Source organism: Hemiscyllium ocellatum, chromosome 12 (assembly GCF_020745735.1).
Source record: "Hemiscyllium ocellatum isolate sHemOce1 chromosome 12, sHemOce1.pat.X.cur, whole genome shotgun sequence".
Lineage (NCBI taxonomy): Eukaryota > Metazoa > Chordata > Chondrichthyes > Orectolobiformes > Hemiscylliidae > Hemiscyllium > Hemiscyllium ocellatum.
The window spans coordinates 72,522,125-72,548,976 of record NC_083412.1 but is presented as its reverse complement, the minus strand read 5'-3'; the positions used below and the strand labels follow the sequence as shown (position 1 = coordinate 72,548,976).

Here is a 26,852-nt window from a genome sequence, read left to right as displayed (position 1 = left end):
TTTGTCATTTAAAACTGAAGACTTTATTACAAGTTGCTGCTAATATTCCATAACTCTAAGCAAGAGAACTGATGTTTTCTGTACCTACAGTCTGAAATCAATGCATTTCACATCTATTAATAAATTCGTGAGGTAATTGGAAGATTTGTATTTCATCTACTGCTTCTGAGTATAATCTTGAGACTGTGATTCTTAATCTTGCATTGCCTGCACACTATAAAGATCATGTCGTTTCTGCTTTAGAACTGGTATCTGTTCACGAATGTCTGAAAGATAATTCAAATCTGTTCAGAAAAGAAACAAAAAATTTCAGCATAGTGTCGCATTTTGACGAAATAAGTATCTTTCTGAACATAACGTAAGAAAAATCTGGTTATGAAAAAAACATTTTCTTGTCTACAAGAGTTGTGTATTTATCCACTTCAGAGAAATTAATATGAACAGTGTTGGCCATTTCAACTTTGCCAGTACTACGACAATGATATTGTAAAAGATTAATTATAACTTTGAATTACTGAATCTAGTACATATCCTGAAAAACTGTTTCCGTTTGGCAGGCTGCTTTGTAGGAATCTCTCTGGAAGATGGAATTGAATTTCAACCCTAAGTAATGTGATATTGTATAAAATGTAAATATATATATTGTTAACTACTCTTGGAACAGATGTGTAGTTAGAAATAAAGTAACTTTCTGAATATGTATTTAAGGTATGTGAATAGAAAGAATTAAAAGACTATATATGAAAGAGGAAAATCTAAGCCACACTGTGAAAGCGACCACCCACTGGAGCACAAAAAGAATGTGTGAGCAAAAGGATGAAAAGATGATTAAAAACTTGTCCATTTTCCCACATCAAAACCGAGCACCGTGGCAACAAAGTGAGCCTTTCACTGATACAGGTTAAAATTTTGGGTAAGAAAAGCAATAAAGGAAAGGGTAGAAATTCCCATAATTACTCATTGGATAAGAAGAAAGCTTCTCAACAGTTTTTGTAGGGTTCAAGAATCTTACCTATATCTGCATAAACAATAGTCTCATCATGACCGGCCTTGGCTACAACTTCACCCCTGGAAAGAAAAGAAACAGACATTCATACATACATAAAGGAATATGATTAAGTGGTCAGTCAACAAACAATGCTTTTCCTGAAGTAATTTTTAAGAGGGAGAAGTTTTAAAATGATTTTGGAAGAAACTGGAACCCTGAAGAAACCACAGCACATACAGCCATGTATGGTAATTTATGGAACGGATGAGCTGAAACATAACAAACAACTTTCTAGATCTGCAATTGGCTTGTGAAATACATACCATGGGTTTACAACACTGCTGTGACCCCAGGCCACATAGGAATCATTCTCATTTCGTGCTGGTGAAACTGTTGCTACATAAACCTGATTATCAACAGCCCTGCAAACAGATGAACAAGCAATTTAACAACCCTGCTACTTTTCATATACTGCACATATTTTACAGCAAATTTCTACATTGTTTTTAAATCCTATAAAATGTATATTTAATGACTCAACAAATAACGTAGAAATAAAACCAGAAATACCTCCAGCCACACTTCTGAGGAACACGTGGGAGCAGATCTGGTTTCAAAGTTATAGGGATTGTTAGTGATATATCCAAGGTGGGCATATTGTACAAGGAAGGGGCATCAGTAAATGATTGAGCCACAAATTAAGATGATACAGACATAATACTTGCTGACAACAGGCTGTGGCATTCAAAAATACTCCCAGTTCTAATAGACCGTCAAGAATGTTTCATTTTCCTTCCCTGGTTTCCGTCCCTAGGTTGATAATCACATGCTGCAGGATCTTTTTTGGCTGGTGTTAGTTAGGGTGGAGAATGACTGGATAGCATCCCTGCCTCTGAATCAGAAGTTCTGGGTTTTATATCCACTCCAGAACTTAATGGTCAAGGCAAGTGTATTCCCAACAGATTCGGTATCAGTTTGTAAATTGTTCCAACATAAGCCAATAGCAAATAATAAGAATGTGGAAGATTCCTAACCAGGTGTTGATGAAAAGAAGTTGGAGCCTGCACCACCATTATCTATAGCTCCAGGCTACAACAAGCAAGCACATGTTGTCATAGCAACTCAGACTACTGGAAAGAGGGTGGGCCCAGTTGGATGGATGACTGGTGTGCAAATTGGTGCCAAGAGCCCAGGGTTTGATGCCTATTGGAGTGTATTCAGAATCTTCCTTCTTACCCCTCCCCATGGTGGAGATATAGTGTTGTGAATCAGGCCTGTTTTCAGGCAGAGAACTCTTTGAGAAGTAGTTATGCTAAGGCTTAAGGGTAAAATGGACAGCTTGGAAACTCTCCTAGATCCCACTTGATGGAAGGAAGAGGAATGCATGAAGATATTTTTCCAGGAAGGGGAATCCATTGATATAAGAAAAGGTTTGCCAGTATCACCTATAACTTATAAAGACATTGTTAAAATGCCAATAGTCTGAAGGCTTTAATCATAGATCACCATTCCAGTTACTGCTCTTAGTATATCTTCAGTGTCTTTTCTGCAGAATCACTTCTTCTTGTCTCTTCAAACCATGTATACTTCCATTTCAATGGGATTCTTCATTGCTCAGTTTTGAGAGTGTTTATATACAAAAGGTTAATATGTCTTTCAACTTCACAGATGCTGACGAACCTTAATTTTTTTTACAACATTCTATTTTGATTTAAAGTTTTTTTGAAAAAAACTATACTAACCAAATTCTGAATCTAACATGAGAACATCATGTAAACCTGCCATTTATTAAATGAGGGATACTTTGAACAATATGATCTCCAAATTTAGTAGAAATATTGACAGCAATGCTTTTTCTTAGCTTGATCATTTTGTACGGTTTAGAAAACACATTCAACTGAACCTTCACTTGAACGGTTACTCTAATCTGTCACTTACACATTACCTGTTCCGATTTATGACTGTTTCCATCTGGCTAAAAATAAAACTACCTACTACAATCTCTCCCATAATCTACAAAATATATTGGCCACTCACCTCGCCCTTTGCAAGAGCTCCCAATGGGCTGGTCCTGTGGTCATGTTGAACGCTCCTGGATAAACTAGAAGTTGGCAGCCTGTGGAGAACATCAAAAGTTTAATTATTTTCTAATTTGTTTCAAAACATTATCTGACCCACATTATTTTTTTTTTAATCTGACAACTCTGGTAACCATAATGGGACCTAAAGTCAGTCAGAGTAGCAGATACTGCCAGAGAAGGGAAAAGGAACACCACCTGAATTAGTAAGTGATATGCAGTCTTTGTCCACCACTTCCTATCTTGGTGCATTCTCCATATCATACTCATACCATTAAAACAGGACAAACAGCTGACATTCACTTGTGTCACTACGTGGAAATACAAATGCTACCTTGAACAGCCCTTCTAGCCCTGTTCCTGATCACAAGTAGCCTCATCTCTTCTAGTTGAGCATGAATCCACAATTTTGATTATTGGTTTGTATAGATTTCCCACAGCCTTCAGGGAAACTGGTGAGAAATAAAACTGAATAAATGTCTGGACACCTGTCTATGGCACTTGCCCTGCGTGTAAATGGATAGTTTCCACAATAACAAGAGATTGGCTGCTACAGTACTTTAAACAACATTATGAAATAAGTGCACTAAGAGGAGCTCAAAGTTGCAATCACTTTTGGAAAGAAGATACTAAAGTGCTTTTATCTAGGTCTTTCAAGTCTTCAGGCTTTTCCAAACAGCTTCAAAGTCAATTCAATATTATTGAAGTGTAGTCCCTGAGGGAAATGTGACAACTAGTTTATATACAAAGACCAACAAGTAACAATGACTATATCATGTTTTAAAATTTTTAGTTGCTAGAATACTAGGAGCTCTCCTACTTTTCAAATAATGCCACTGGATTGTTTACACTTGTAAAATAAAAATAAAAGCATATAGTTAGGGTATGGGTGTATTGCCTGACAATGTGGTGGAGGCAAGTTCAATTGTGGCACTCATGAGGGTGTTGGATGGTTATTTCAATAGAAATAGTGTGCAGGGATATGAGGAAAAAGGCAGAAGATTGGCTCTGGGTAGTACAACGGGCATAGGCATAAAGGGCTGAATGGACTCATTCTGTAGTGCAATATTTCTGTGATTCTAGATGACGGGGGTCTGTCAAAGTTTTGATTTAACATCTTTAAAAAAAGACACCTCATAAAATGTTGCACAGCATTGGGAAAGCAAACATTTGGACACAATAGATTTTTTCATTCTACAATATCGTTAGTCTATTTACTTACCTCTTTTTGTGTAAATCTGAGCAAGTTCTGCAAACCTCATATCATAACAGATCCCAATCCCAACCTTGCAATAGGCTGCAAAGAAATGAAGATTAAAAAAAAGACTCAAGTTGTAATCAAGCTGTAATTAAGAACACACCTTCACTGTGCATGTGCACACACACACACACACACACACACACACAAAGCATGATATTTATGAGTCTGAGCACATCCTAATCTCTGAGTCCAAGTCCAATTTTAATAGTAAAGGAAAGCACAATTTATAGAGTTTGTAACGTCATGTACTTCAATTTTCCTAACCATAACTGTTCACTTTCCACTGTTATAATTTCAATTTCAGCATTTGAAATGAAAAGAAAGAAAACAGCAAAACCAGTTTCAACAGCATTGTGTTTGCATATGCTATTTGCATTTTGCTTCTATCAAGCGCAAGTCCAAAGTTTATAAGACCATAAGACATAGGAGTGGACATAAGGCCATTCAGCCCATTGAGTCCACTTCAGCCCATCGAGTTCAATCATGGCTGATGGGCATTTCAACGCCACCTAGCCTCACTCTCCCCATATCCCTGAATTCCTTGCGAGGTCAAGAATTTATCAATCTCTGCTTGAAGACATTTAACATCCCAGCCTCCACTGCGCTCTGTGGCAATGAATTCCACAGGCCCACAACTCTCTGGCCTAAGTAATGTCTCCTCATTTCCGTTTTAAATTAATTCTAAGGCTGTGCCCACGAGTCCTAGTAACTCCGCCTGATGGAAACAAATCCCCAGCGTCCACCCTTTCTAAGCCATGCATTATCTTGTAAGTTTCTATTAGATCTCCCCATAATCTTCTAAACACTAATGAATACAATCCCAGGATTCTCAGCCGTTTATCGTATATTAGGCCTACCATTCCAGGGATCATCCGTGTAAATCTCCGCTGGACATGCTCCAGTGCCAGTATGTCTTTCCTGAGGTGTGCAGCCTGAAACTGGACACGGTACTCTAAATGGGGCCTAACCACAGCTTCATAAAGTCTCAGTAACACATCACTGCTTTTACATTCCAACCATCTTCAGATAAATGACAACATTATATTTGCTTTCTTAAACACGGACTCAACCTGCAAGTCAACCTTTAGAGTATCCTGGACTTGCACTCCCAGATCCCTTTGTATTCTGACTTTATAGTTTGAAGTTGCATAAGAACTTTATAAACATCCTATGTGTACATATATAAACTATAAAGTTCACTGTTAATCTTACACACTGCAAAGTTTTAGTATCTTTCAAACCATTACTAATCTGCCTGCTTCACCAAAACAAAGTGGATGTATGGGGTATAATTGGCAAATAATGCCAAGTCATTGTTGCACGTATGTTAGTAATATGCTGCTATTTGACAGTGCTTTGTAGAGGCTGTTTCATCTGAACCATGGTTTCCCATGGTGTTTGATACTTGAGCACCTGTTTTATGATGGCGCTCTACCCCAGCAGTATGGCAGTTCTGTTGCTTTTAGTTGGGGAAGACAGAAGGAATGGATGGGACATATGTTGTAAGTTTACTGTTATACTTGGCAAAATATATTGACATTGAACAGTGGTTAGCACTGCTGCCTCACAGCGCCAGGGTCCCAGGTTCAATTCCAACCTCAGGCGCCTGTCTGTGTGGAGTTTACACATTCTCCCCATGTCTGCGTGAGTTTCCTCCAGGTGCTCCGGTTTCCTCCCACAGGTCAGGTGAATTGGCCATGTTAAATTGTTCATAGTTGTTAGGTGCATTAGTCTGGGGAGGGGGGGGGGGGGGGGGGGGGGGGGGGTGCGGTGGCAGGGTTACTCTTCGGAGGGTCGGTGTGGATTTGTTGGGCCGAAGGGCCTGTTTCCACTAAGGTAAGGTATCTAATCTAATCTATAAATCTCAATTCTTGTCAATAACCAGGATTAAAAAAGTTACAAAAATGCCTTCCCTGTCAAAAATAATATATCTATATAGATAGATGAATTAAACTGAAAACCATGTGCACAACTGAAATATTTAACAATTAAACAAGTCTGCTTTTTAACAGAAGACTGCCTTCCCACAGTCTTGTCATGATTGTTTGTCAAGAAAGTAGACTAATAATTAGGTGTTTACCTATGTCCATAAAAAATATGCATTAACTCTGATTTGCTCACTATCCAATTTCTCTCCCACTCCATTTCCAGCTAATAATCTAATTAAAAATCCCTACATGAAAAATAATAAATGTTAACTTGCATCTTACACCAAGCAACTGCAGTATCAGTGGGTACAGTTTCTGATTAGATTACTTAGTGTGGAAACAGGCCCTTCGGCCCAACTCGTCGACACCGACCCTCCGAACAGCAACCCACCCAGACCCATTCCTCTACATTTACCCCTTCACCTAACACTACGGGCAATTTAGCATGGCCAATTCACCTAACCTGCACATTTTTGGACTGTGGGAGGAAAACAGAGCACCTGGAGGAAATCCACACAGACATGGGGAGAATGTGCAAACTCCACACAGACAGTTGCCTGAGGTGAGAATTGAACCCAGGCCTCTGGCACTGGGAGGCAGCAGTGCTAACCACTGTGCCACCCACTTCTCACTTAACAAGAAAGAAGTTGGGTATGTAATAATGTCCTGCCATTGTATGGAATCACATGTTCAACGGGCTTGTGTTTTTACTCACGCATGTCAAAGGTACACAATGTGTTCCCAGGAGAAAGTGTCTTGGATTCCCGGAAACAGATTTTCCCAGGTACATCAATATCAAACAAGTGAATCTGGTTCAAATACAACATGTACAGTTAACGATTTTCAGAGAAATCAAAACAATTCCTAGCAGTTAACAAACATGTAAGTTTCAAGAGTTACTCCAACTGCTCTACTTCATTTCAATGATGTATGAGTCACAAAACCCTTGCTTTGGTTGCTTTTTCATTGTAATTCACTGCTTTTGAATTTTAATCACTCATTGTGCAGGCAACGATAAAGTCAGTTTTCTTCAGAAAGGAAACACTTTATTTAAGCAGTGATCTATTCAGAAATGCAGATGCACAAAAGGATCTGGGTGTGTCTGTACGTCAATCAATATAAGTAGACAGGCAGGTGCAGCAAGCAGTTAGAAAGGCAAATGGTGTATTGGTCTTCATTGTAAAACAATCTGCGTTCAGAAGGAACACAACGTTTTACTGTAGTTACGCAGGGCTTCGGTGAGAACACATCAGGAGTATTGTGTGTAGTTTTGGTCTCCCTAACCAAGAAAGGATAGACTGGCTATGTAGGGAGTACAGCTGAAGTTCTCTCGGCTGATGCTTGGATGACAGTGAACTACAAGGATTGGTTCAACTGGACCTCCATTCACTAGAAGGATGAGACGGGATGTGATTGGAATGTAGAAAATACTAACAAGATTATTCAAACTAGATAAAGGGAGGATGCTTTCCCTGGTTGTAGAATCGAGAACCAGGTGGCACAGTCTCAGAGAACAGGGTAGACCATTTAGGACTGAGATGAGGAAACATTTCCTCCCCACTAAGGGTAGTATGCTTGGAGAAATTTCTACCATAAGATTGTGGAGGTCACGTCACTGACTATATTGAATAAAGATTGATAAAAATTTAGATTTTAAAGGCATCAAGGCCCACGAGGACAAAGTAGGAATACAACATTGGTAGAGAGGATCAGTCAAGATCATGTTGTATTACAAAGCACATTCAAAGGGCTAATGAATTCCTGATTAAGGGCTTTTGCTCAAAACATCAAAGTTTCCTGCTCCTCAGATGCTGCCTGACCTGCTGTGCTTTTCCAGCACCATACTCTCGACTCTAATCTCCAGCGTCTGCAGTCCTCACTTTTGCCCATGTTGAAAGGGCTGAATGGCCTATTCCTGATCCTAGTTTCTTTTTGTACACTGGCGTTCTGGAGTTCAGATCATGGAAAGCAAGATCAAAAGTTGTTTCTATTTTCAATTCCAAATGTTAATTTAAATACTAATGATTTTTTTAAAAAAATAAGCTCTCTATGGGGTGTGGGCATGACATTTAATGAGGAGAGGCAGTTGAAAGTCAACCACTCTGTGATGGATCTGGAGTCATATGCAGAATGGAACTGGTAAGGAAGACAGTTACTTTCCTGAAAGGAAATGAGTGAAACAGATGGGTTTTCATGATAATCGACAATGGCCACTATTAGGTAAGGTTTTTATTGATTTCAAATGTGAGCCCTAGAACATTCAGGATTGCCAACACAATGAAACTACCATGATGATACAGCCTTTCCATATAGTAGTGTATTACATAAACCTTTACTCCAAGTTTTCACACTCAATCCTTCCAGGAACCTTATGAACAATGATATCCAGTCTTTATTAAACTGCTTTTAGATTAGACAGAGCAAATCTCCATATTGACTGTGAATGAAGCTTTCAGACTTATACAGCTTCTGTTGAATTAAACTTTCACTTTTTACTTGTCAGATTTCTAACTTTTTTTGCTTTCTAGAATAAATGTAATAATTTTGATTCTGTTCCACATCAATGAAAACATCCGAAAAGACTTTTCAATGGTAAATATTAAAATAATGCAATTTTAAAATGCTGCGCAAATTCAATAAAAAGAAAACTCTTTAAATGCTTTGGAATGCTAGGAAGTCATCTATTGATGCGACTTTTACTTTTATTGCAATAGAATGAAGCATTAAAGGAATTTGACATTGAAGATGGTTGTTTAGTTTTGCTGTAGCCAGCAGTGCATATCACAACATTGCATTTCTTTCACTTTTGGAATACAGGTTTGGATTCAGTTTCTGACTAAACACTATCAGTCAGGCATCATTGCTTAAAAAAAAATAAAACAAGTTTGGTTTTTACATCAGAAGAAAACTGGAAAGCTGAAGCGAGTGGGAAAGGGAACTACTTACAAAAAATAACTTGGAAATGCAATAAAAATCAATTATTAGCTGGACTACGGTTAAAATTCAAAGTAAACAAGAGACGAATAAAGAATATAGATGAGCTCAATGATAACCCATTGCTATTTACATTGTTCAAGGCAATTATCCAAGCAAATAAATGCTTGCAGTCATTGTGGTAAACCGTTTGCCAAGGCTACGTCACCTGATGTCCGAATGTACCAATGTAAAATACCTCCAGTTGTTACATAACATAGTGTAAAGTTTTATTATGATAAAGTGAATGGCAACTCTGAGGCTGAGTTCAAATCCCATCATGATAAGTTCTGAAACTGAATTTGGTGTATCAAGTAAATTTTAGGCTAGTACCACAATTATCATTGCTCTTGTGCTGCTTAATTTCTAGCCTCGCCTTTCCATGGCTTTTTTAAAAATTCTGTTCAACTAGGCTGAATTATCTGGGGCTATTTTCCCTGGAGTGTTGGAGGCTGAAGGGAGACCTTATATGGGTTTCGAAAATCATGAGGGGCAGGGATAGGATGAATAGGCAAGTTTTTTTCCCTGGGATGAGGGAGTCCAAAACTAGAGGCATAAGTTTAAGGTGAGAGGGGAAAGATTTAAAAGTGACCTAAGGGGCAACTTTTTCACGCAGTGGGTGGTGTGTGTATGGAATGAGCTGCCAGAGGAAGTAGTGGAGGCTTGTACAACAACAACATTTAATAGGCATCTGGAAGGGTTTAGAGGGATATGGGACAAGTGCTGGCCAATGGGACTAGATTAGGTTAGGATCTCTGGTCGGCATGGACGAGTTGGACCGAAGCGTCTGTTTCTGTGCTGTACATCTCTATGACTCAACCGTATTAAAAAATGTTGGTACTGAGGTGAGTGAACTTTTCTGGGGACTAAATATATGACCATCTCAGCTTTGATTCTGAAAAGGACAGTTAGTACTGTTTGCTGAAAGGTTACTCTTATCAGTGCAGAAAATCAGGTCGCACCAGTTATGCGATCTCTGCTGCTGCTCTGAAGAAAAATGTTCATGAGTTGCACAGAATGTGTACCTGCCTACAATGAAATTTGAAGGAGGCAGGATGGCTAGTGCATAGTGCAAAATAATACCCACAGCGCAACTTCGGTTCCAGCTGAGGTAGACTTGGGACTTGAATGTTCAACCTGCCCCTGAAATTGGTGGGCAACGGCAAACCACCACTAACACAAACTGCAAAGGAAAATGGTTGAGAGAGAGAGAGAGAGAGAGAGAGAGAGAGAGAGAGAGAGAGAGAGAGAGAGACACAGAGAGTGACAGAGAGAGAGAGAGAGACAGAGAGAGAGAGAGAGAGAGAGAGAGACAGACTTGAGCGGACTTGTGAAGTCCTTAAATAGGACAACCGTAAAGACTAGCACTCCAGAGGACGATATATGAGGAACTAGGTTATGTTTGAATGAAGTATTACTGTTAGTTTCAGTTCCCAAGTGTTGGGATAAAACCCTAAAGAGGTTATTTAAAGCTTAATATATTTAAACAGGAAGAAGGTATCCTCAGTTCCACTCAAAAAGGTGAAGTCACAGGTGGCTTAAGCCCACTAACGTGTTAGTTACAGCAAATGTCATGTTTACAAGTGGCATTTTGGGTACTACAGGAGCTGTTTCCTTTCAATTTATTGAAATGTTTTGAGATAATGCGATTACACTTTTACCTTGGTTAAATCTTTGAATCTGAATCTGTACTATAAGTAGATAGTTTGAATTGTTCTATTTTATCTTCCTTTATTCTGTTCCACTGTTAAAGCCAAGTCTGCAGCAGTGGGTGTTTACATTTCAGCGAGACAACATATTTTTTTAAAAAAAGAACAAAACTAAACAAAATATAGTCTATCAAGCCAGGTTTCTGTCTGAAATCTGACTTGTTTGGTAATAATATCAATTGGGAGCCTATCAGTAGCTGCTTGATATCACATTCAAACCTGTAGGAAATTAATATTTTATTTTGGGTATTCAGAGAAATGGGGTTTTTCTCTTATCAGCCTTATTTAGCCTATAAAGTAGAAAATGCTCTTCTAACTCACTGCATAACGCAGTCACTGCTTAATAATAAAGAGTTTAAACCTTTCTGTATTTCATCAACATGGATCCATTTGGTGCAAACACTGTGCAGGTGTTGTAAAACTTCCCACCATCTTCCTCTGGAATGGAACCTGTAAAATTACAAGCGGCCATTTATACTCAGCTACTGTTGGCAAGGTATTGTTTCAAATCTATCAAACAATTTTACAAATACAATATAAAATAACACATTGCCCAATGCTTTCCTTTTTATTCTTGGTGTCTTATATTGAAACAGGTATCATTGGTTAAAGATGTAAATAATGTGTTTATATAAGGCACTGATATTTTCAATATATCCCAAAGCGCTTTATCCCTAGTGCAGTGGCTGTTGTCACGTCAACAAGTGTCTCACAGACTGCAAATGCAAGAATGACATGACATTCTGGAGTTACATAGATGATACTGCACCCTGGCAAATTGCTCCCTGCTCTAGTTCAAATAGTGCTACAGATTTATGCATGTCCCCCTGAGCTGCCATGCTCGATTGTATAACAGAATGAAATGCCCTCCTCATGAGCGGGCTTGGAAGTTCAAGGTTGGGGATGGACATGTGCAGGATGCTCAGGGATGAAATGTCATTTTCTTACCTCCCCACAATTAAGTACACTCACCCAGGGGATAAATGGTAGTAGGTGGGCACCACACAAGGTGGGCAAAACACCTTGTATGCCTGTTTAGGGGTGGGGGGGGGGGGGGGTGCCAGAAAACGAGAGGCACATTATCTGCTCAACTAATGCACTAAAGCTTCTCTTCAATACTATTGTGAACAGCTCAATCAACAATACATAATCATCCAAATGAAAATGCAGAGATCTCTCAAATACTACACTGAAATATAACTGGAATCTAGACAAAAAGGTAACAGTATGATGCATAACCTATGTGCATCTCACACACACAGCTAAAGTGAGAACAGCTCTATAGTATACATGATCATAAAATACAATTGTGGTGTGCCTCTGATTAGAATTTATCAGCTGACTATATAAATTCTATATCACTATTTGTCATTCTGCACCCATTAGAGTAAAAAGTGAGGTCTGCAGATGCTGGAGATCAGAGCTGAAAACCTGATGCTGGTTAAAGCACAGCAGGTCAGGCAGCATCCAAGGAACAGGAAATTCGACGTTTCGGGCCAGAGCCCTTCATCAGGAATCAGCCCTTCATTCTGCACCCATTACCAAGTTTCATAACAGAATTTTAAACTAATGCACTCAGTAACAGCCAGTTTTACATGCTCAATTTTACTTTCCATTGAAGTTTACATTAGAAATTATACTTTGTGTTTTAATGTGTAAATAGGAGCTTCCAAATTCCAATCATTAACTACTGAAAAAAAAAGTTGCTTTGTGAGGCAGAAAACAGCAATTAAATTCATTGGTTTCTTCCTGCAGTCTGCATTAACCCATACTGACCTCCAATAAGGTGAATCCCATTATCCTTTGCTACTTCAGACAACACTTGAGTTGACTCGCCTGGGATTTTTTCTGCATATTCTGGGAAATAATTTGTTCCATATGGAGAATTGTAACATTCCTGTGGTTTAAGATACATGAAGTCTTTAAAGCAGATATTCAGAAAAATCAAAATATACAATATTTGTTACTTACTATCATGACCTGAATTTAGTTCAGGGTTATGGCAGTGTACTTCATTAAAAAAGGGCTATACTCAAGTCTGTACTTGTCTGAACAGTCTGAACTATATAATAACGCACAAAAACAAAAGCTCAGTTTGTAAGTACCCTCTGAATTCTTTGACAGCATTATACATTTTATGCCCCAAAAGTGTTTTCTATATGATTTTTTCTTCCTTTCTTTTGTTTTTAAGATGAGAAACAGCTGTTTGGCTCATTAAAATCTAGAAAGTGAGGACTGCAGATGCTGGACATCAGAGTCGAGAGTGTGGTGCTAGAAATGCACAGCAAGTCAGGCAATATCTGAATATCTGATGAAGGGCTCTTGCTCGAAACGTCAATTCTCCTGCTCCTTGGATGCTGCCTGACCTGCTGTGCTTTTCCAGCACTACACTCTCAACTCAAAGTCTAAGCCCATCTATGACCCTAATTGTTTAATTCAGCATATAATGGCACTCTGAGTATCTGTACTATTCTATCTCCACTGCACTGTCATACAGGCCAGATACGGCATTCGCTGCCTTACACATTATATCCCAATCTCGGTTTCAAATCTATTTTGCACCAATCTAAATCTATGTTGTCTAGTACTGAAACAAAAACAGATGGTGCTAGAACCTGCTGAGTATTTTCCACTAATTTCTACTTTTCTTTTGAGTTTTTTTTGTTGTAGTATTAGCTGCTTTGTCTATGAATAAAGGCAATAGGAATAAGCATAGGCCCTACATTCCCTCAAGCCTGTTCTGCTACTAAAAACAGAAAACGCTCCACTTTTAAGTTTTGATGAGAACTGGAAGGGTTAAATTGTGCAACAAGAAAGATAAATGGCTGTTTAACTTTTGTTGCTGAATGTTTTACCTACAGGGAGTGCTACAACCTTTGCCCCCTTCAATGCTGCTTCCTTCACCAATGTTCGGACTTTGCTGAGGTTACTGGCTTTCAGAGGTGACACTGTGAGCTGAATAAGTGCCAGACGGAATTCTAGGAATAAAACGCAGAACAGCAAATAGTCATTAATAAATAACTATCGGCCTGGTATTGACTAATCTTGACCACAGAAACACACATTAGGTCCACTCACAGAAGGACGTTTTGCATCTTTTCAATCTGGAAATTCTGCTTAATTTTATTGAGCCATCGTATGTGAAATTATACATTTATTTTAAACAAGGATTGGAGTGCTACACCATTCTTTGTGCACTTATTGTTCTATCAAAATGGGGTTATCTTCCTTTAAGGCCATAAATTAAACACAGGCTCAAGTCAATAAGAGGTCAATTGTTGTTTGGCCCGGCAACTGTGGAAATGTTTAGCTCTGGGCAGCACCATCAGAAAGATCCAACATTTTAAGACTGTGTCACATCTGCGCATGCTATTTAAATTTGTATTACAGGCAAGTTTACTATGTTGCAGATCATAATATTGGTAGATATACCATTTAATATCAACAGTACTGTTAAATTATATAAACACCACTAATTCTAAAGTGTGCCTGTGATTTCTTCTAAGTAGTAAAATTTGACTTACATTAAATAAGGTCATTCAAAGGTTAGTTACTAATAGTTAGTTACTAGTATTGTAGTTTGAAATTGTCATTCCTGCAATCAACTAGCACATTGGTTCACAATTCATTAATGTTTTAAAGATTTTCCATATTGCAGTTACTTTGCTTAAAGCTTCTCCTTTTCCTATCTGTGACCTCTCCCTGTCCTTCACCTTGTGGAGAATTTGGCAATCCTCCAAACTGGCCATCCATGTACCTTGACCTACCACAGATAAACTACTGTCAATTGTCTAGGCCTTAGTTTATGTATACTCTCATTGAAAGTCATAGAGATGAACAGCACAGAAACAGATCCTTCAATCCAACTCATGTATGCTGATCAGACATCTAGCCCCATTTGCCAGCATTTGGCCCATATCCCTCTAAAGTCTTCCTGTTCATATACCCATTTAGATGCCTTTTAAATGTTGTGATTGTTACAGCCTCCACCACTTCCTCTGGCGGCCCACTTCATACATGCACAATCCTTTGCATGAAAAAGTTGCCCCCTAGGTCCCTTTTAAATTTGTCTCTTCTCACCTTAAAGCTATGCCCTCCAGTTTTGGACTCCCCACTCCAGGGAAAACACCTTGTCTATTTACCCTATCCATGTCCTTCAGGATTTCATAAACCTCTATAAAATCACCCCTCAGCCTCTGACACTCCAGGGAAAATAGCCCCAGTCTATTCAGCCTCTCCCTATAGCTCAAATCCTCCATCTCTTGTAACATTCTTGTAAATCTTTTCTGAACCCTTTCAAGTTTCACAACATCCTTCCTATAACAGGCAGACCAGAACTGCATGCAATATTCCAGTGGTGGCCGAAGTCCTCCATTCGTCCTCCTCCTGAAGCCTCTATTTTTTACCCAATTTTTCAGTTATCGGTGTTGATACCTCCTCCTTCGGCTTGGTGCCATTTTTTAATCCAATAAAACTTCGTGAAGGGTCATAGTAAATTTTATTACTTTACTGTATACATTATTTTAGGATTTCAGCTGATTATATAAGTCAGATCCCAGATCCCAGATCCGAAACGTGACTCGATAGGCCATAAATTTCCTGTTCTTTGAGTTTACCGTGGAGCTCAGTCATTCAACTAATTAACAAGAGGCTGTCAATGGACTTTAAAAAAAACACAAAAGTTTATTACATGAGAAAAAGGCTAACTACTTTACACCATACAAGAATTATTAGAATTATCTCATCACAAACATCAGCAAGAAAGAAGCATCCCTTCTATCTCAACAATATGCTTATAGACATTCAAATCGCAGTAAGGGATTGCCCTCATTCAGGTGGCACTGTTGTAACCTCTCTCTCCTAGATACCCTTAAAACAACTACCAATTCAGCTTATTATTACTTAACATTGTTTCTGAAAACATATGTCTTCCAGCCTTGAAGAATGGCTTCCTCTCTTACAGCCCAACAGCCACTTGTTTCTGGAGGTTTCTTCATATTGACTTGTAAACATGATAGGCTCTCTCCCCAGCTCTGGCTGCCTGTATAGTGCCAATAACAGCACCTCTGCTGTTACGGGCCTCTTCCCTCTGCAGGAACCTGCTTCTGGTTCTTTCCTGTTCTCTCAGATGTTCATAAAACCAAAATCAGCAAACAGCAGAGCAATTATCTCCCGAGGTGACTTGCTGTCCATTGAACTAAAATCATTTCTTGTGAATGCTGCTTTGAACTCAAACTTCAGAATGACTTTTAAAATGACAAATTTTCATAACTGAAAATTCATTTTCATGAACTTCTAAACCTAAGTTCACAAATAATAATACATTGTGCACCTTCATAACAATCACAAAGAACACCCTTTGTTTCTTAACAAGCTTGGTTCATACCTTGGCACAGAGGTTCATATTAGATAAGAAAAATGTTGATGTGTATAGGAAAAACATTTTGTTATACATAAAATCAAGATAATGAAATTCACAAGATGCATTGAACAGGCATAATCAACCCAAAAAATGACACCAAACTTATAAGGGAGATATTAGAAAGGGAGGCTAAATATTTGGATAAGAAGTAAGTTTGAAAGGAAGCTCTTACAGAAGGAAGAACAGGTGGACAAGTAGAGGCTGAAGGTAACTCCAGACGTTAGGGTCTAGGCACCTGAAGGCAGTGCTTCTGGACCTGGCCACGGTGCATCAGAAGGTCCAACAGCAGGCTGTGGAGGAAGTAGTCTGGTCCAATAACTTGTCTGCTTTCTAATGTTACCAATGTCCCAGTAGAGTAACATGTATGCCTCAGCCTTCCAGGACTGTTGGCATGAGAGGGATTGAATTGTATTATTATCCTTGGGAATATCATTTTAATTGGGATTTCTTAAGTTTCCTGTTAAAGGTTTTGTCCAGTTTATCAGTTGTGCCACAAGAAAGGGGCACTTACTCCCTTTTATAATTAATAAAGTTCTATGATTGGCTGAGGATTGGGTGAAAGAAGCCAGGGAAAATACAGGGGACCAAAATTGGAGAAATGCAGGGTTTTCAGCAAGTAGTCAGGCTAGAGGAGAGGTATGGTGAGACTATGAAATGATAATTTTTAATTGGAAGTGCTTGGATACCAATCTGAATGTAAATCAGTCAGCACAGGGATACCAGGTGAATGAGAACGCGGGCAAGAGTTTCTTAATGAGCTTAATTTAAGGAGACTTGAAGGTTGGAAATCAGCTAAGAATGCACTGACATAGTCGAGACTATAGGTTAAAAAAAGGCATGATTGATGCTTTAAATGGAAGCTGGGCAGAGGTAAATGCAATGATGAAAGAAATTATGGAGGTTGAAGCGGGCATATCTTGTGTTGAACTTTCGAAGGATATACTAAATTTCTGTGGATACAGGAAAATCTTTCATGACCATTAGCCTGAAAAATTAATCCTGTTAATTTCTCCACGGATACTGCCTGGTCTGCTGAATATTTCCAGCATTTTTATTTTATGATACACTTTTTGGAAAGATTAGCTTAAGGTTACAGGGAAGTGGGTGGGGGCATGATGAAGAAGCTACAGATGAGTGGATGAGATCTGGGTAAGTCTTTGGGAGATTTCAGAGCGAATGGTGCAGAGAGTGGGATGGGAATCCATTACTGTGGATCGTCTTGATGTGACTCTGGAATCAAGTGGGAATAATCCTACTCAGCTCAATGATATGGAAGAAGGATTCATGAAGGCTGGTATGGTCAACTGCGCCAATGCTCGAAGAGAGGCCAGTGAGATTGAAGAGGGCTTCTGCTGCTCAATCATGGAGGATGTCAGTTCCAATTCAAGCCACATCCACATAACGGTGTGAGTGGAACCGCAATTGCACATTCAAACACAAGTTCTGGGAAATATAGGGATGAATTTGAAAGATGGCAACTGGTTTAAGAATGGATGTTGGATGTTTAGAGTGGGATTGTGAGGAGTGAGGGGAAGATAGTGTCCACTTTCACAGTTAGGGGGTCACAACCCCTGATAAAAGGGTCATTTACAATGTTATGGGAACATGAAAGTCAGGAATAGTAGTTGGATAGTCAACATTAGAAGTTAAAAGAGAATGGTTTGGGTCTTGTACATTAATTCAGGCCAGAGAAGATGTGAGGGGGAAAATAGGAGAGATGCTAAACAGAGATTCAGGATTAGGCACAGGGGGTTTGAGTGTACATTGGGGAAAGTTGTGGCACAACCGTTAGATGAACAGATGGCTTCAACCTTTGTGACAAAGAAACCCACTAGTACCTTATACGTGTAGTGCAGGGGGATGGTTGGGGGTTGCCAATAGATGGGAGAGCTTGCAAATACATCCACCATACAAATAAAACGTGGATGCTGGAAATCTGAAACAAAAACAGAAATTGCTGGAGAAATTCAGCAGGTCTGGCAGCATCTGTGGTGCAAAAACAGTTAACATTTCGATGCCAGTGACCCTTCTTCGGAACTGGTTTGGTATCCACCGTACAATCTGTTAGCTAAATTGTGGTGCTGTAATCAGTTGAGTCAATTAGTATGTACTGTAGCTACTATATCAACTGTGGGAAAATACTCATGCAATCAGCCTCAAAGTGTTTAGATTCTCACTTCAACAAATTCCCCAAAACTGGATTTAAGCTTAATCTTCTTGGAAACAAAGTTTCAGGAGAATCACTTCTGGAACTTTTAGACAGGATACAGCCAAACTCAAAGCCATGTTTTATAATTCTATGATTCTCTGTTTCTGGAGGACATGGGTAACCTATTGAAAAGAACAGTTTTCATTAATGGGATTCATTGAAGCACATTATTATTTGCCGCCAAAGAAAAATCACTTTTTAAAATGCTCTATGCAACAAAGCGGTAGCCGCTTTAAAGATGCGACAGAATTTACAATAAAGTATAAAATTAATCTCGCGGATTCTTTTAAAAACAGAAAGACGGACGAACTCGGTTGAACACCATGAGTAGTATTTAACGAGTTCGCAAACATACTTGCAGAGATCTTGAAATCAAATAGTTAGGCAGAAGCCTGTATCTGACTAAGAGCAGCTGGATCCCTCAAAACGACAGCAACAAGTATGTGGAACGGGTTTGGAAAGTGCAAAAAGAAAACAAAAACAAGGAAGCAATAACATGAATGCCTATCGCCTTGTAATAACTTACTTGTTGCCGCTGCTGACATGTTGTCAGTCATGGAGAAGCCCTCGACAGTGGAACGACTAGGGTGAAACTCCTGCTTTTTCAACTCCACTGGCTGGGGTCACGTCGCTTTGCAGCGGGCGGGGAGATGCTCGGGAGTTGTAGTACTTCTCTCTGTCTGAAGTGGACTACAGAGGCTGCTACCCAAAGCGAGCAGGCGTAAAAAACTGGAACAAAGTCAACCATTCATTCAAGTCACTAACGCGGAAGTGCCCAGTATGACTTGAAGCTCTTAACCATTTGTGCGAGTGAAAAACCTGGGTGGGCATTATATATTTTTTCTCTCGATTTGTTACAATCATTGTGCTTTAATCAATTTAGATTAATACATGTTTAAAATGTCAATATCCAGAAGCAAAACCCATAAACCTCACAACTTCTGGAATCTATAAATGGGAGATATCAGCTTTCATATTTTCTTTTGATCGCTTGGGTGTTTTGCCTGTGGTGGATTCAAAACTAAACACTTACATTGATCAAGTCAGATGACAAAGTTGCAAATGGAAAATGGAGCTGACAGATGCCTCACCAACAATCCAGCTTTAAAATCGAACTTGAAATACTAAGGAGGGAAAGCATTGGGAACTGGCCTGGGGACATATAGCGTCAAGTATATAAAGGCCTACTGCACAGAAAAGGCTCCCTCGATCTATCGAGTCTCACCGGTCAAAAAAATAACCATCTAACTATTCTAAGCCCATTTTATAGCTCTTCCCCATAACCCTGTATGCCTTGGCATTCACAAGTATACATCTAAATACTTCAAATGTTATAACTGTATCTACATTTACCATCCTTGCAGGCAGTGAGTTCCAAATGTCTGATATTCTCTGAATGGTAACAGTTTTCTTTACATCCTCTTTAAACGGCCTGCCTCTTATATTAAATTTACACTCGCCATCACCAATCCCTCCACCAAAGAGAAAAGCTCCTTCCTGCCTACCATGCCCATATCCCCCATAATTGTACACATCTCAATCATATCCATCCTCAGTATCCTCTGCTCCAAGGAAGTCAAGATTAAAATGGTGCTGGAAAAGCACAACAGGTCAGGCAGCATCTAAGGAGCAGGAAAAATCGACATTTCGGGCAAAAGCCCTTCATCAGGAAATTCCTAGCTAACAGCAATTGTTCCAGCTAACCTGAGGATTCAACTTTTAAAAAAAGGTTTTGTGATTTACACATGAAAGAAGTGAAACTATCATGGTATTCGAATAGATGAAAGACCCAACAGACAATCAAGGTATTTTTCAATGTATAATTTCTGTTACATCACACTGTAAATTATTACGATAAATTCTATGCCTTACAATTGTGTACTCCACAATCACCTGATGAAGGAGTGGCGCTCTGAAAGCTAGTGCTTCCAATTAAACTTGTTGGACTATAACCTGGTGTTATGTGATTTTTAACTTTGTACACTCCAGTCCAACATTGGCATCTCTAAATCATTTAGACAATTCAACATGGATAAAATCAAACGTCACCTTTTAGCATTTACAAATCCAACTGTTAACTAAAAATGCATTTAAAGTAACCAAAATGTAATATTTTTATGTTAAAATTCAACGTTCAGGACTAATGGATGCATTTGGAAAAAATGTGTACGGTCCTAATTAACCATGCTAACTATTTGATTTTTCTTTAATAAAGCAACACATTTTGATATTCTACACTAATAGATCAAAATATACAGGCATTTAAGATGAAAGCAGTAATACAATTGATATATAAATCACTTAGAGAAATAAAACTCTTGGCCTGGATAGATTTCATCCAATGTAAAAGCTAGCAAAATGATAGAGGAGACATTATTATATTTTTATATAGATTTTAAAAAGAAAATTATGTCAGATGAGCAGCCAATTAACTCTCCATATTTAGAAAGAAAATGTGCGGACTTGGTCTGAAAACTGTAGGCCAGTTAGTTTAATGGCAGTGAGAAGAAAGAGGATGAAAATATTACTCAAAGATGTGTTAAAATAGAAAAAAAGTAGAAACTGAAATAGAAGAGGATTCAGTACTGACTCTAAAAGTAAAGATCATGTTTGATCCACCTTATTGTATTCTTGGAAGTGACAGAAAGATAATGAATATTAGACATACTTGGATTTCCAAAGGCTTTTCAATAGTAATAGACTCATGTTTAGAGATGTGAGGCTGGATTTTACACTGTCCAAATAATTACCTCAGAAGGCTTGAAGGTGGAGTAGGGCACATAAAATCCAGTGGGTGGCCCACCTGCTACTTACTCGGTCTGATATTTCAGCTTGGAAAGCCTTCCCTTGGGCCTATTTAAATGGTATTGGTCATTTAAGGCTTCATCCTACTTTCCTTATTGTACCAAAACTGAGACTGCTGCTCTCCAGTTCTGAGGAGGGGTCACTCAAGTCAAACATTATCTCTTATTTCTCTCCACAGATGCTGCCAGACCTGAGTTTTTCCAGTAATCTCTATTTTTGTTTCTGATTTACAGCATCCACAATTCTTCCATTTTTTTATTCATTAAAATCTGATTGAAGATTTGTAGCTCGGGTATCCGTTGTTGTGGTTCTGCTCGCCGAGCTGGAAGTTTTTGCTGCAAACGTTTCGTTCCCTGGCTAGGGAACATCATCAGTGCGGTGGGAGCCTCGTGTGAAGCGCTGCTTTGATGTTTCTTCCGGTATTTATATTAGTTTGTTCTTGCCGCTTCCGGGTGTCAGTTTCAGCTGCAGTGATTTGTATCTGGGGTCCAGGTCGATGTGTCTGTTGATGGATGTTCTTGCCGTTTCCGAGTGTCAGTTTCAGCTGTAGTGGTTTGTATATGGTGTCCAGGTCAATGTGTCTATTGATGGAGTTTGGGGATGAATGCCATGCTTCTAGGAATTCTCTGGCTGTTCTCTGTCTGGCTTGTCCTATGATAGTGGTGTTTTCCCAGTCAAATTCATGTTGCTGGTTGTCTGAGTGTATGGCTACTAGAGATAGCTGGTCGTGTCGTTTTGTGGCTAGCTGATGTTCGTGGATGCGGATTGTTAGCTGTCTTCCTGTTTGTCCTATATAGTGTTTTGTGCAGTCCTTGCATGGTATTTTGTAAACTACGTTAGTTTGGCTCATGCTGGGTATTGGGTCCTTTGTTCTAGTGAGTTGTTGTCTGAGCGTGGATGTTGGCTTGTGTGCTGTTATGAGTCCTAAGGGTCGCAGTAGTCTGGCTGTCAGTTCTGAGACACTCCTGACGTATGGTAGAGTGGCTAGTCCTTTTGGTTGTGGCATGTCCTCGTTCCGTGGTCTATCTCTTAGGCATCTGGTGATAAAGTTGCGTGGGTATCCGTTTTTGGCGAATACCTTGTATAGATGTTCCTCTTCCTCTTTTCGCAGTTCTGGTGTACTGCAGTGTGTTGTGGCCCTTTTGAATAGTGTCCTGATGCAGCTTCGTTTGTGTGTGTTGGGGTGGTTACTTTCATATTTTATTCATTATTCTACCCATGATGGGAAAGTCCCACGCCACCAGGGGTAGCCTTACAGCTTGGTATAGCTTTCAAAATGTTATTGGGCAATTGGGTCCTCTTCTGGATACTTTGCCATATGGCCTTTTGAATCCAGGCCCGCAAACCCTTGATGAGATTCCCAATGGACCCAAGCTCCTGAGCATTGGGCTACTCCTCCCCCAAGGTGACACTAGGATCACATAGGCCATCCATCCCATTGACCAGCATCCATGGTGGGACTTTCCTGACTCTTTAAGGTGGGTGAAACAGGGCACCATTAATTCAACCCATGCAATCAGGGTTCAAGTAGCACCACAGACAGCAAACTGAATATCAACAGAAAGGAGTTTAAAGGAAGTCATACGGTAAATCGTGAGAAATGATGTTTCAGAACGATAGGTTCTGGAACACCGTTGTTGACGATTTACATAAAGAATTTGAAAAATTGCACAGAATACCAAATTTGAGTCTATAGTTAATACAGATGGACTGAAACAAAATAGATCTTTAATAAACTTGCATAACAGTAAGATAATTTAGTGAATAGACTTCAGTATAAGTAAGAAATAGGAACTGAATGAGACCATTCAGCATGATCATAGCTGATCATCTACCTCAACCCCATTTCCTGCCCATTACCAACATCCCTTGATGCCTTAAGATGTAAAAGCTTTCAATCTTAGACCTGAATATATTCAGCAACTGAGCATCCACAACTCTCTGAAGTAGATAATTCCGAAGATTTACAACCCTCTGAGTGAAGAAGTTTCCCCACATCTCTGTCCTAAATAGGCTCTACCCTTTATGCTGGGATTATGTCCTGATTCTAGACTCAGCAGGTGGGGATACATCCTATTTTTATCCACCCTGTCACACTTTGTAAGAAATGTTTATGTTTTGCTAATTACCTCTCATTCTTTGAAATTCTAAGAATACTAACCCATTCTTTTCAATCTTTCCTCATAAAATTATCCTGTCATCTCAGGATTTGTTTGGTGAACTTCTATTACACTCACGCTATGGAAAATATATACTTCCTTATATTAGGAGGACCCAAACTTTACAGAATACTCTAAGTGTGATTTCACCATGACATGATACAATACAACAAGACATCTTTTTGATGTGCAGTAAAACCAGTCATTCTCGCGCTCTCCAATGAGATAGCAGCTTATGGTCCTCTGAGTCTTTGGCAACTTTTACTTTATTTCTGTACCTGATTGACCCTGTGATGAACAACAACATACCACTTACCTTCCTTATTGGCTATTACATCTGTGTGCTTGTTTTTATGACTCATGAACAAAGACACCCAAGTTCTTTTGGACAACAATACTGACCTACCTCTGACAATTTAACAAAAGCTCCGTATTTTAGCTTACTTACAAAAGCGATAATTTCACATTTGTTAACATCATTTCCAGCTTCCAAGTTCTTGCTCATTCACATAGCCCTCCAACTCCTTTGTTCCCCTTGTATCTTCCTCAATATTCACAAGTGCACCTAGTTATGTACCATTAGCAAATTTAGAAATATTACAAATCCCCACATGTATTTAGCTGATGACAAATGAGGTCCTAGCTCTGATCCTTGTGGTAACCCCACTGATAACCCAGCCTGCCTTCCTGAGAATGGTCCAAAGATGAATTGTGAATTGGCCCTGGTAAATTGTCCATAGTGTTCAGGAATGTGTAGGTTAGGTGCATTAGTCATGGGAAATGTAGAGTGGTTGAGGAATGGGTCTGGGTAGGATACTTTGCAGAGGGTTGGTGAGGATGTGTTGGGCCGAATGGCCTGTTTGCAGGATTCTATGATTCTATTCCTACCCTCTGTTTTCTCAACACATTGAAGTGTACTACCCAAAATTGCATGTACTCTAATTACTAAGTTCCTGTGTAAGACCTTATCAAATGCCTTCTGAAAATTCAAATACACTATACCCTGGCTCTTTATTTATGTTACAAGTAACTTCCACAAAACAAAGTTTGGAAAATGTGATTTGCCTTCATAGCATGGGCATAAATGATTGTTTTTTTTTCAGGTTAGTAGGATGTAAAAAGTGGTGTGCTCAGAGATCAGTGCTAGGATCTCGATTTGTTTACATCTTTAATAAATAACTTAGGTGAAGATGTGCCAAATTTGCCGACAATGCAAAGACAAGTAGGAAAGCAAATTGTGAAGACAACACAAGGAGATTACAAAAAGGTAGGGGTTAGGTAGGGGTTACATGGGAAACAAACATTTGGCAATGCAGCATAATGTGGAAAAGTGTGAAATAGTCCATTTTCAGAGAAATTTTAGGAGTTTGAGATGCAGAGACATCTGGGTGTCCTCATGCAAAACAAAAAAATCACAAATGTTAGTATGTAGGTACAGCAAGCAATAGGAAACTTCATAGAATATTATCATTCTTTGGGAGGGGAATTGAATACAAAAGTAGGAACAAAAACAGAAATTGTTAGGAAAGCTTAGGAGGTCTGGCAGCATTTGTGGAGAGAAATCAGAGTTAACGTTTTGATTCGCTGGAGCCTTCCTCAGAACAAAAGTAGGGAGGTTATGCGTCAGTTGTACAGGACACTGGTGAAGTCTCACCTGGAGTCCTGCGTTATTGGTCACCTTATATAAGGAAGGATGTAAACATATAGGAGGCAGTTCAAATAAGGCTTGTTCAACTGATACGTTGCGATTGGACTACTGTGGTTTAGAAGAGTTGAGGTGTTTTGATTGCAACGAGTTCTGACTGATTAGATGTGAAGCCATGATTAATGGGAGATATAGGGATTACTGTTTAAAAATCATGGGTTGCCAACTTAAAACAGAATGTTGACTATTTTTCTCTGAAAGTATTGTTAGTTTTTGGAACTTTCTTCCTGAAAAGATAGTAGAAACAAGATCCTTGAATTTTTTTAAGGCAGAGGTAAATAGACTTTCTTACCACCATTTGAAAGGTTATCAGGTGAGGCGGGAATATGGGTTTGGTTACAATCAGGTGGTGGGGTGGGCTGAATGTTTGCAAATCGACGTTGATTCGGCACAACTTCACCATCCTTTTCCAAGTGTCGAATTATCACACCTTCATAATAGATTTTCCCAACAACCATTTTGTCATGCAGTGTAGCAGAACACTACTGGACAGCATCGCTCTACTACTCCAATCAGCCCCACGAATCTACATTTTCTCCCTTCCAGTATTCACCCAATTTCCTCCTGCAAGTAACTGCTGAATTTATTGCCACCGACATTTTACATATTGCATTCCCGATTCATCCCGCATGCCTCCATGCGTTCTGATTTACACGTCCGACTTTGATAACCTGAATATTTCACCTACCGGATACAGTTACCCGCCTTCACTTTTAAAATATATGACTTAAAAATAACCAACCTGGACCAGGCTAGATAATCTGTAAGTCTCGCTTCGACAAAGTTTCCTTACTCTTGATGACAGTCCAGTTTTTCTACAAGTAAAAAATGAAGCTGGAAGGAATAGAGAAGTCAATCAATCAACTCTCTCCATTTCCGGATAGAGCTGGAAATTGAAACATTTGGAGGCGGGAACACAGCAGAGCGGTGACGTCAGTGCGCGTATTACACCCAGGTCCGCTTCAGCTCAAGATCTCTTTGAGAAGAAAGGGCCTGTACCTCAGTCTGCCGCTGCCGTTGTTGTTGTTGTTCTCGGCTGGTTGGTTGAGTGTAGTTATAGCGCAGCATGTCGGGACGTGGTAAAGGCGGCAAGGGACTGGGCAAAGGAGGCGCCAAACGTCACCGCAAAGTGCTCCGAGATAACATCCAGGGGATCACCAAACCGGCCATCCGCCGGCTGGCTAGGCGAGGCGGAGTGAAGAGAATCTCCGGCCTAATCTACGAGGAGACGCGGGGTGTCCTAAAGGTCTTCCTGGAGAACGTGATCCGGGACGCGGTCACTTACACCGAGCACGCCAAGAGGAAGACGGTGACCGCCATGGATGTGGTATACGCCTTGAAGAGACAAGGCCGCACTCTGTATGGATTCGGTGGTTAAAAGGCCCCGTTTCAGCCCTCATTTAAGACGGACTTTATGATAGTTTTTAAAAATTTCGTCGGTAGAAGTGTTGGCTTCGGTAGTGCGCTTGGCTTGTGCTTCGGCGATTCGGGGTCCGTCATGGGGGTGTCGAAGAGATGTAAGGAGATCGTCAAAGTGTTTCGCTTCTGATTGGCTGGCTCGTAGTATGAAAATAGTCCAATAGGAATTGGCGGCGTTTGCCATCCCTCATTTGCA

General features: G+C 39.5%; 2 protein-coding genes across 2 annotated transcripts; one reads left to right on the top strand and one right to left on the bottom strand.

Moving 5' to 3' along the window:
• On the bottom strand, positions 1-26,756 carry nit2 (nitrilase family, member 2). Its single transcript, XM_060833700.1, has 11 exons — positions 25,980-26,756; positions 19,095-19,297; positions 13,797-13,915; positions 12,714-12,834; positions 11,299-11,387; positions 6,971-7,064; positions 4,289-4,363; positions 3,026-3,104; positions 1,312-1,410; positions 1,013-1,068; positions 1-284 (listed from the first exon to the last, which is right to left on the bottom strand). The coding sequence occupies exons 2-11, from the start codon at positions 19,123-19,125 to the stop codon at positions 193-195; spliced, it is 855 nt and encodes a 284-aa protein (XP_060689683.1). The 5' UTR covers positions 19,126-19,297; positions 25,980-26,756; the 3' UTR covers positions 1-192.
• Positions 26,304-26,615, top strand: LOC132820614 (histone H4). Its single transcript, XM_060832818.1, has one exon. The coding sequence runs from the start codon at positions 26,304-26,306 to the stop codon at positions 26,613-26,615; it is 312 nt and encodes a 103-aa protein (XP_060688801.1).
• Positions 26,757-26,852: the final 96 nt, after the last annotated feature.

Bases quoted from the DNA above. Each gene is read 5' to 3' on its own strand.
- nit2 (XM_060833700.1), bottom strand. From the start codon at position 19,125: ATGACTGACAACATGTCAGCAGCGGCAACAA. The intron at 11,388-12,713 runs GTCAGTATGGGT...GTAATTTTACAG, and splicing joins TGGGATTCACCTTATTGGAG to GTTCCATTCCAGAGGAAGAT. The intron at 7,065-11,298 runs GTTTAAACTCTT...TATTTGAACCAG, and splicing joins TGTTGATGAAATACAGAAAG to ATTCACTTGTTTGATATTGA.
- LOC132820614 (XM_060832818.1), top strand. From the start codon at position 26,304: ATGTCGGGACGTGGTAAAGGCGGCAAGGGACTGGGCAAAGGAGGCGCC.